The sequence below is a fragment of the Musa acuminata genome, chromosome BXJ3-4, assembly GCF_036884655.1.
Source record: "Musa acuminata AAA Group cultivar baxijiao chromosome BXJ3-4, Cavendish_Baxijiao_AAA, whole genome shotgun sequence".
Lineage (NCBI taxonomy): Eukaryota > Viridiplantae > Streptophyta > Magnoliopsida > Zingiberales > Musaceae > Musa > Musa acuminata.
This window is the reverse complement of record NC_088352.1, coordinates 41,672,023-41,683,454: the sequence shown is the minus strand read 5'-3', so window position 1 is coordinate 41,683,454 and position 11,432 is coordinate 41,672,023. Positions and strand designations below refer to the sequence as shown.

The 11,432-nt window shown below is 34.6% G+C and overlaps 2 protein-coding genes across 2 annotated transcripts; one reads left to right on the top strand and one right to left on the bottom strand.

The window, feature by feature from the left end:
- Nucleotides 1–408: 408 nt before the first annotated feature.
- LOC135635903 (small ribosomal subunit protein eS28) lies at nucleotides 409–2,193 on the bottom strand. Its single transcript, XM_065147362.1, has 2 exons — nucleotides 2,116–2,193; nucleotides 409–876 (listed from the first exon to the last, which is right to left on the bottom strand). The coding sequence occupies exon 2, from the start codon at nucleotides 873–875 to the stop codon at nucleotides 678–680; it is 198 nt and encodes a 65-aa protein (XP_065003434.1). The 5' UTR covers nucleotide 876; nucleotides 2,116–2,193; the 3' UTR covers nucleotides 409–677.
- Nucleotides 2,194–5,091: 2,898 nt separating this feature from the next.
- LOC135634576 (uncharacterized) lies at nucleotides 5,092–11,432 on the top strand. The gene is made up of 7 exons (XM_065144956.1): nucleotides 5,092–5,249; nucleotides 5,856–6,278; nucleotides 6,385–6,548; nucleotides 6,679–6,759; nucleotides 6,890–6,965; nucleotides 7,052–7,150; nucleotides 11,060–11,432. The coding sequence occupies exons 2-7, from the start codon at nucleotides 5,873–5,875 to the stop codon at nucleotides 11,209–11,211; spliced, it is 978 nt and encodes a 325-aa protein (XP_065001028.1). The 5' UTR covers nucleotides 5,092–5,249; nucleotides 5,856–5,872; the 3' UTR covers nucleotides 11,212–11,432.

The window sequence follows — 11,432 nt, the reverse complement described above, 5'->3', positions numbered from 1 at the left end:
AGTTAATATTGCTTAACCACCGTGTGATGTACGTTAATTCCGACATCACAGTTCCATTCAAACCGAAAAAAAGTCGACAATCACCATACAACACAAAAAAAAAAATCAACAATCAAGAATTACGATTTGAATTTTAATTCGATTCCAAACTAACTGAAGAAAAATGAAACACGAATGAATTCTAAACAACACTTCAAACTTTTTTTCTTTATATCAATTAATTGATAAAAACAATAAGAACCGACGATTCAACAATTTAATCGAGGATTTAAATCCTCATCCTATAATCATAATTTTTTAACACAACCACTGAAGCCACAGATATGCATCAGTAGACATCATGAGCGCTTCATGATGCGAAGTTCATGTTTAACTCATCTACATAGAACTTGCCATCAATGCACAACGTGCAGTAAGTCAAAAACATCTTTAATAGAAAAGCAGAACAACAGAGAGAGAGAGAGAGAACTGACATGAGCATAAAAAATGTTAAAACATTGAGAGTTAAATGACTCACTAGAGGAAAAAACAGTTTCTTGGCTCGATACAGCTCATAATAAAGCGACTAAGTAATAGAAACTAATGCCATAGAACCAGAAAGACCATGGCAGAGAAGGACAAATCTGTAGCTTAATAGAGTTACCCTACTAATGTAGGCAACATGGACATGAAAGTCATCACCGCAATCTCCTAGCCTCCCTTTCAGACTCAAGAAGGGTGAGGATGTCACCTTCCCTCACAGGGCCTTTCACGTTCCTCATGATCAGCCGGTTTTGGTCATCCAAAAATTTAACCCTGACCTGGGTTACCTGACCTCTAGATCCAGTTCGGCCCATCACTTTCACCACAACTGCAAGTTTAGCTTGAGTATCCATGCTGATCAAACAAGTTAAATAGACTGCATCAGATCAAGTGCTCAGCATAAATCAACTTTTCAAAAAAATAAACATAAACCAGAAGAACAGCTTGACAATTAAAACCAGATTAAAGGCAAAGAGACACAGTGAGCAAAATGCCACTGGAACTGGTGTTGCAAACTGATTATGGCACAATGTCCCATTGAGAAAGCAAATAAATGGGCTGTGAGATCAATGGTGATATCATATGGCTAATAGCAACTCTGCATTAGAGGGAAAGCAGCATTTTTCTCTACAAATTATATTTTCATCAACCACATCAATTTCAAAAAACAAGATTGTACCAAAAATTAGCCTCAATATTTAAATTTTATAAGATACAAAGAGAAGGTATGCAAAACTTAAGATGAAGAACATTCAAAAACATAAAAACAAGAACGAATTGGATGATTGCGAAAATAAATGGGACACAGATAATCCAATTTGCACCCAACAGCATCATACTAGCAAAAAAAAAAACCAGCGCTAGATCAACAATTCTACATTAAAATTTCTTAAGACTTTTGTGTGTCAAGTAACATAAGGTACCATATATGGAGGATGACATACTTCACGGATTATACACCAAGAAGTGAACCATTGTGAATAGAGTTAAACCAAGATATATGAAACATGGACATTCTGGTACTCATCCAAGTTCTATTTTATTACTTGGAGAAGCATATAAAAAGGTTCTACAAAAATCTTTTGATGATCACCACAATTCCTTTATCTTGAGGAAATAAATTGTTGGTCTCAACCTCGATTCATCAACCCTTTCTGAAGTTAAGAAAATATAGAATAGATAGTTGGCCTCAAACCTGATACACAACTAGTAAACTGCATCTTTAAGAAGACAAAAAGATAGGGTTTTTTTATCAATCTGTACACCTCATATATATGGAGGATGATGGATTAGCTAGCAAAGAAAGTTAAAACTAATGTTTTACTTCTCCTCATCGACCATCTTGAGGACACATCACTATAGCCGCTGGTCCCAATCAACAAGCATTACAAAACCTAAATATTACGATCTTAAGAAACATAAATGTCACCATATTCAGATCTTATTTTCCTAACAATCGTTCGCTGGACGCAAAAATCATCCGCGGCACAAGATCATCGTAACCAGCAGGAATCACGTAATACTGATTGTCGCTAATTACCCTAGAAGTTGCTAAAAGACCAAAAGAAAGCATCTCAGCATTCGATTACGAACCTGCTAAGATCGCCTCTCAATTGAGATCTCCGGAAGCGAAGGCGGCCGCGGGGAAAGCACGGGAAACCCTAACGTCTGTTGCTTTATATAGGCAACGACCGAGGGGGCCATATTTAACAGAGCCTTCTTGGGCTAAATATTTAAACCCGGCCCATTTAAAGGCATATGGAAGATCCGAAATGAGGAAGCTTTTAATGGAGCAAAATACTCTTTTTTTTTTTATTTGCAAAGCTATAACATATATGTCATACTAAAAACTTTTATAATAGCTTGAAGGATATTTGTCAAATACTTATAATCAGGTTCAAACATAAAAATGGATGGTACTAAAAATGCCGTTACGATTTTATCCTTTCGAAACTCATGAGTATCAAAAAATATCTCTAAAATTAAGGGTGATTGGGTGGACTTACAAATCCTTGATTCTCCTACATCTCGATCAATGTGAGATTAAATATTATAATCAATATCTAAGATAGTATTGGTGGTGTGGGATTGATTCTTAGATACTAAACAAATATCTATATGCTTATAGGTCGTAGGTTTCTCCATGCTATCATAGTTGCTTAACATATGAATTGATTACTATCGAAATAAGGGTGGAATGAGCATTTGATTATTGTATCATAAATTTGAAGGAAACGAAACCGACGGTTTGTTGAGTAGTATTAAGAGCATTTTGAACTTAATTTTAATATTTCAAACATATAAATTTTATTTATGAATATATAAAAGAAATTAAAAATACTTTTCGAATCCTCTCAAAGATAATATTTACAAGTTGCATATGACTCATAGTCGAATGGATCTAAATATCCATCATTCAGCAACTTTTGAATCCTTCCCTCGTGGATATAACCTAGCATACAAGGTTACATGTATGCATTGTTCACTTCATCTTATTTATTCTTAAACATACTTGTATTTATAATATGTGGAGCAGTGTTTAGCATAAATAAACCATTATATAATGTTTCTCTTATGATTATTTTTTCTTCCAATATTACTAAATAACTATTGTTCTTAAAAACTAATTTATATTTACTAATTGTCAAACACAAAATAAAAATAATATTTTTGATAATAGAAGAAAAAAATAACATAAATCCAATGTAATAGTAGCTCCACTAAACAGATGTAGGGTGACCTCACCAATAGTCGTTGTAACAACTTTTGCTCCGTTGTTTATCTTGAGGTCCATTTCGCCTCTTGCCAATCTCCTAGGTATTACCAAAATCTACAACGAATTACAAATATGATAAGTACTATCGATATCTAATACCTATGTGTTATCATAAAAATCTAATAAATAGAGACTGATCATGAATGTACATGAAGTTTTTTTGAGTTTCTGTTTCGCCTTATCTGTAAGGTACCCTTTGCCGTTTCTCTTTTAATGTCCGTCTTTATCGTAGTAGAAACACTAGCTTTTGTCATTTATCGAATCTTTCTTGCCAATCTTTATTTTTTATTTATATTTTTTTTAATTTAATAGATGTCAAGAACTTATATTAAATGTTGTTGCATGGAAATGTAGAGTGAGACTGCTGCAATTGAAACATTGAAAGTTTGATGTTATTTGTTATGTCAATAAGTTAATGGTAATATCTTTATCGAGACATATGGGTTAATTAATGTATTTGTTACACAAATGATAAATCTCAGCTTTGAATACACTTGTGAGCATCAAATACATTATTTCATATAATATTTTTTTTAAAAATAATGGTAATAAATTATTGTGAATGTGTAGTTGGCTCTTGCTTTCCCTTTTTGCTTGTTTCACTCGTTTTGCTTAGGATATTAAGTGAACACTTAGCTTATGTATATTAAGAAAAAACATTAATGATTTATCATTAATATTTAGAACTTGTGTATGTATAAAATATACTTAGAACTTCAACTATTTGGATTTTTTTACGAATAATTTATCCTATTTTCATATGGCTAAAGACAGTCTTACCTTTTTTTTTTTTCCGGAAATGATAAACTTACAACATCTATGTTTTAGATTTTTCATTGAAAATCTAATTAGATTGAATTGGTTAGATCAATTTAGTAGTAAATCAAATTGATTTACTATGTCTTTGATTATGAAACGAAGACAATAAGTTTATTGAAAAATATTAAAAATTAATATATGTATCAACTTCATTATTCAATTGGAGGTATTATAAAGTTATTTGAACGAGAACTTGAGTATATTTGGATAAAAATTATAAAGGTTTTGATATATTTTAAATTTTTAATTTTGTGCCTAATTCTAAGTTTAGGAATTTACTTTGGAAAATCTTTAATATATATATGTTTATTTGTTGTTAAAGGATGATAATAGAAAAAAATTTGGACATTACTCCATTATAGTATTTTTGAATAAACGATGGATCCCACTACCCATTTTAGTAATGAGGAGTATTATTTGCTAAAAATACAAGAAATTGGTCATTTATAATAGGGTAATTTCCTAGAAAAAAAATTCCCAAAAATATCTCTTGTTTTTAATTTTCTCAAATGGTGTCTCTTGTTTTAAATAATATCCAAAATACTTCTCACCAACTTAATGATACTTTTTTTAATCAATTATAGTATTTTAGCTTGTTATAGTGATTTGATCTACTACAGTATTTAACAAAAATAATATAGATGATATAAATAGATCCATAATCTCAATCAAATCAATTAAAGTCTAAAAATTTTATATTATAATGGTGTACCAGCAATCACAACTAAAGAGATATAATATGTATAATAATATATTTATTTATAATATTTTTAATAACTTAATCAAATATTATAATATTATTAAAAATATATAAATAAGTTAAATAAAAATATTATAAAAATTAGGAATACTATTTGAGAAAAAAATAGAAAGTATTTTTTTGAAAAAAAAGAAAATCGCCCTTTGTAATACTATAATAAATATAATGAATGTTTTTTTTTTTTTTTCTTATTCTGTCGGTTCCATTAAGTTGCTTCCTGCTCCAGTTATAAGACGACGCGGAAACCTCACGTCTTCGTCGTCGATCGCTCCCGAGTCTCCCACCGATCGGGCGCTCGATTACGATCTCCGAGGCTTGCCGATCGAGTTGGCCTCCACCGGTGGCCACGTCGCTCCGATTCGATCTATCGGGGTCCGTAATTTTCTTCATTCTCCTTTTTTTTTCTTTTTTTCTTTTTCGGATCCTGTACCCAAACGATTTCTAGGGTTCCCATGGAAGTGTTGATCGAGACTTATATACCCTCGATTCGGATCTGCTGTTAGGATACTTTGGCTTTCCATTCGATGTGGGTTAGGAGTTCGGTCTATTTGGATTTGGTTGCTGGTGTTTTGGTTTTCGTTTAGTCGGTATGAAAAATGTAGTATTTTGATATATTGATCATCTTTGAAAACCCTTTTTTTTCGTTTTTCTCGTTTCTGTTGGTTCCCTATTGACGTGTTCTTGTATCACTTGGTTTTGTTGGTATTCTGCCTGCTTGATAACTGAATAAATGGGCTTTGAGAATGGATTTTGGAGAAATGTCACATATGGATAATGGATAAAGCCGAATTATTGGGTTTGACATTTTCGATTTTTATGCAATTGGTTTGTTCTGTCATGGTTTTAATCGATTCAACCAATATGTTGGGAAAACAAAAAAGATCTTGTTTCGTTTCTCTCATCGATCGCGTTTTTCCTTTTGTTTAGTGTAACATTTACATTTTCTTGAACAGTCTCGGTTTTTTCCCATGTGTTCAGGTTTATGTTCAGAGAATATGCAGAATGGCAGAGGCGGTATGGGTGACTTCTTTGGTTTTGGGGATCCATTTGCTGGATCTGGTGGCCTCAGCAGACCAGGGAGTCTGATTTCTGGCTTTTTTGGTGGGAGAGATCCCTTCGATGACCCTTTCTTCACGCAGCCTTTTGGAAGCTTGATGGGCCTTAGCATGTTCCGACCAAGCATGTTTGCTGATCGAGGGAGCCTTTTTGGAGAGACCAGTAGAGTTGGGTTCTTGGAGCAGGCTCCTTATGTCAATAAGTCAAAGGGTCCGATCATTCAGGAACTGTCTGATGATGATAATGGAGGAGAAGAGACTGACAAGGAGCAGAAAGAGAACCCAAGAAAACATTCTAGAACAAGCAAAGAGCCATATGTTCAGGATCCTGATGAAGTAGTTGAAGGTGTATATACTTATCTGTTGGTTCCCTTTTTCATAGTAGTTGTAGGTTTCAAAATGATAATATTTCTAAGCGGTGCAAGATTCCTGAGAAGGTTTGGTTTTTGCAGCAAATAAGAGAAGGCGTATGCAATATGTGAACAACTTCAACCAGTCTGATAGGATGCAATCACATAGTCACTCTATTACTTTCCAGAGCTCAACAGTGACTTATGGTGGTCCAAATGGAGCATATTACACTTCATCTACTACAAGGAGAATGGGTGGTGATGGAGTGAGTAATCAGGCTTAGTGAACTAATGCACTATTTTTTTTGTTTTTGTAAATTTGTTTGGAACATTGCATGACTGTAATGATCTTCTGATTATTTATATTAGTACTACCTCCCTTCTTGACTATGACAGTTTGTTATGGAGGAGAACAAGGAGGCCGATACTACTACCGGTAGAGCTACTCACAGGATTTCTCGAGGGATCCGTGACAAAGTACATATGAACATAGATTATTTTTCACATTAAATATACTTTCGAGATACTTGATTATAATGAATCATTTTTTGTTAAATGTAGTTTATATGCTATATTACTTAAGGCACCCTTTTCATCGTCTTTGTAGGGTCACTCACTAACAAGAAAACTAAATTCAGATGGGAGGGTAGACACACTGCAGACATTACATAATTTGAATGAAGGTCTGGCACAATTTTGTGCTGCAGCTAAGAGGATGATTATATTCTTTGTTTATTTCATTTAACTGCAATTTGCTTTAAACCATCAGATGAGCTGCCTGTTTTCGAGGAAGACTGGAAGGGGAATGCTAAACAACACTTGCCTGGATGGAAGCCAGGACTTGATTTGCTTGATGATCGGAACTTAAGTAAGTAGTTATTTTTCGGATTAACTAACTTAAGACTGAACTATATTGAATGATTTTTCTGCATTTGATTATGTAGCCAGTTACAATATGTTGTGGTCTTCTGTATATTGTTATTCATGGAGCACTATGGTTAATATCCTGCATGAAGTGAGAAAATAAATATATGAGAGCATATTAACATATAATTTTGTGGCTTCTTCTTGGTTTATGTACTAGGTGTTATGTTGGATTTCATAATAAAGAACTACTTCCCATTAAGTTCTTGTTGTTGGATAGTTTTTGTTAATTTTGCATTGGTATTGATGTGTGTTCAATACAAAATATCCGATGCACTTGTTAGCTAGTTGAGTCCTGCTAACTGTCATTTCCTTGCCCCTTTTGATTAGCTAGTTCACACTGCTGCATGTGTTCTCAAAGTAGGTCCTTTCCCTTGAAGGAAAGTCATGTTGCAATTTCTTCGCATGGCTTCCACATCATGTTGCAGGGCTCCACCAATGATGATATATGTATGTTTTGTGCCTGATCATAACCTCTAAACACATAGTGGCTCCCTTGAGTAAAATATAGTTCTGGAGTATTCTGATGTCCAATATCTCCAACCATTCCTCTGGATGATCAAGTCCTTGAGATTTTGGTTTGTCATGCCATGCACTTGTCATTTGCATCAATTGGATTTACCATACTCTGATATTATTAGGCAATAGCCGTTTGTCTCCATGCGTTAATGAGCCTTAGCACTATTGTAAAATTGCACCTTTCGAGGACTTGGTGCCCAATATTTTAAGTTATAGAAACAACATCTTTGCTTGCAAGGGTGATCCTCTTGGGCCCAGATCGGTAAGAACCTCATATGCTACATTGCCCTATCATCCCTTAGCTCTTTGGGTTTCTAGTTATATGGCTTTCTTTTATGTTTCGATAGAACATTCTAAATGTGTTGGATATATAGTTAACTTTTTATTGACATCATGGATAACACAATAATAGTCAAAATTATAATAGAAATAGATGAAGACAACAATAGCAGTATTAGCCTATGTCGAGGAGAACTGCAAGGAAGACACCATATAAAGTGATGAAGAGGAGTTGATAGTAGTTCTGGAAGAGGAAGAACAAAAGGAAAAAAAATGAAATGCAGAGGTTTAACAAGAGACACCAAATTCTAGGGGGCTAGTTGAATGAAGTTCAAATGAAAAGTCACTATGTTGCATCAAGACATACTAGTTTAGGTTGATCTTTGTACTTTCTAAAAATATAATTTGTAAAAAGGTTTTTTGTCATGCATCTTTGTGTAGCTGTATACCTCTCCCTAATAGAATGGCATGCCCTATACGAAAGCAACATTGTTAAAATAGTATTTTCAATTTTTGATGAGATTGTTAAATTAGCTAGGGCATGTTACATAGAAAATTTTAATCTTCATGGTAGTTTAGCAATGCCCATGGTGCATTGGGGTTGTTGTAGATTGTCTAATTCTGAGGGTAGAGAAGTTCCTTTCTTATGATCGGTTTTACTGTAACGTTAAACTTTTTCTCTTAAGACTTGTTCACATAATATCAGCACCATACTTCCATGTCTATGTGCATGTTGTCACGTTAATTGGGAGTTCCAAATAGGAAGGAATGCTAGTGGAGCAGTATAAAATTTGAAATCCCATTGGATTTTGATGAATATTGGTTCTGCTCTAGATAGGTAGTAAATTAAGAGATTAGACATAAGATAAAACCTACGGACTAGTGAAGATCTTCGAAAACTAGTATGTAATGTGTTCAATGACATTTGTCCATACTTTTCAATTGTAATGTTCTTGCTCTAGTCAATGTCAATTGGCCAAATATGAGTTGCTCCAGTATCACAGTAGCTTTCCTGCACTCAATTGCATAGAATCTATTGGAAAAAAAACCCAAGGCTTCTCTACTTTGTTTCCATGATGAACTAGGTTAGTCGATCAACAAAAACTTTTGTACAAGTGAAGAATTTTCAAGAACGAGTGAAATGTCAGATGATGCACGTTTTTACATTGCTCCTTTCTTTTAATTTTAGTTCTCAATGACATTTTATACTTTCTCTTGTAGTATGAGTTACTTCATTATCATAATAGCATGCTGCACTCAAATGCACAAAAGCTGGATGAAGAGAATACCAATGTTCCTCTAATTTGTTTCCAGGATGAACTTGGAAATTTTCCTAAGAGAATATATTATCCTGTATATTTTCACGGAAGAACTTAACTTAGTTGAAATTTGGTTGCTTTTAAGGGTTATGATGGCCTCTGATGTGGTGCATAGAATAGTCTATGCAGTATGTTGTAAGATCCTACTCAGCTTCTGTTTGATAATGGATTGGTGGTGGCCGCATGCACTATTATTCGACAGTATGGTTTTGGTGGTCGACTGGTAGGTGATTGTCAATACAAAACACCAAAAAGAAGTGTCAATAAAATATTTGATAAAATGATCTTTTTCATCACTGTGACTAATACAATGATTTTCTTATGCTTAGAATTTGAATGGCTTCACGATGAAATCTTTGTTCTGCAAAGGTTTTAGCAAGGGCGCTGTCTGTTGAGTTGGTTCAGGATTAACATGATATACCTGTGTTAAATCAGGCATATGCTTGGCTCACCTATGCACTTGGGTGAGTTTAATGTGAGTCAAAGCCTCTTCTAATGCATCTAGTCAAAGCCGTTGCAACTGTACACTCATAACAGTATCAAGCAACCACTGTGCACTTAATGCCCCTGGTTGACCCATCTGTCAACCCATACATCAATTCCTGTTTCAAAATTGACAGTATCCTGTGTACAATAATAACAACAACAACAACAAGGTCGTAATTCAGTATCAGGAGAAAATAATTGGCAAGCCATGATCTGCTGGTTCCAAAGGTGGCCAGTTGATAATCTGTGGATGGGTTACAATGATGAGCAAATTTTTTATTAATTGTTCCTATTTCTCTTCTTTTTCCTCCCACCTTTCAGGATGCTAGATTAGTGTCACTTGGCATGCTGGCAACTGCAGTGGTCAACTGAAGCAGTGGCTGCTTCTTTCTTGGCTTGGAGGCAAAAGCTTCTCATCTTGCATGGCAAAAGCAGTAGCATGGTGACAGCCATTGCTAGCACTTGCCTGGCCATCAGTATCCACCAGTTATTTCTTGCTTGACCATGGACTGGATTTTGGAATACATGGACTCTAGAATTGCTCTTCCTTTTTCTTTGATGCTTGAAAATAAGTACACCTTGCTTCACTTATGTGTGCCTTTTTTAAGCCTCTCACTTTAAGCATTCACTACGGGGTGTTTGGTTGCCTGCAAGTGAATTGTCTGTAAGTTTTTCTTCTGGTAGTTAATACATTTGCAAGCATTTGCTTGTCTCTAAGTCACTTGCAACATGTGCATATGAAACTAAACTGTCATACGGACTTACAATTCAAAATACTGCATTTCACATTTTCAGGGTAAGTTAAAAGTTTGTATTTTGATATATCCCTCCTCTCACTCATTACCTCTTGTGTTGCTTCTTACCTCCTTTACAGTTTGCACAATTTCTGTTTGCTTCTATGCCTTTGAAGACCAGTTGCCATTCCTGTTCTTTAGTTAAAAAGCAACTATATATGCAGAATCCAAACAACCGCATTTATAACAATTTTCTGTGGCCTATGCATTTGTTGGCAACTGCTACTTGTGGGCTCTTTGGTTGCAAGGAACTTATTCCTTTTTAGTATTTTGCTTTTGTCAACCTTGATTAATGCATCAGTCATACTGAGCCTTTGAAATTGACTCCTTTCTTTGTGACTGTTTCTTTTTTAACAGAAAAGCCTAATAATCTTTTAGTTTGTTTTTGCATGGCTTAATTGCTCTGCCATATTAACCCAATGATGTTTAACTCTATATCCATGTGTGGTCGTGTAGGGAGTGGTAACAACAGCAGTCAAAAGCACACAAGAGGATGGGCGCTTCCATCAACTGAGCGACCACATGACTCAGGAAGGATGAGGTCTCAGCCACGCGCGGACTCTTCCAAAACCAGAGGTTCCATTAAACGAAACCTGAAGGGGCATTGAGTACATAACTGGTATGGTAATATGCTATCCTAGCATTCAGTGATCTTCTGTAGTTGACATACAACTAGTATTCGCCACTCTGCACTACACTGCTATTTCAAGCCACAAATACTTTTGTTGTTGTGGGACAAATGTTATAGACATTAATGAGTTCTTCCTGACTGGTAAAACTTTGTTTGAATTTGATTGATGAAGAACATTAGCCTTACTTTTTACTTGTA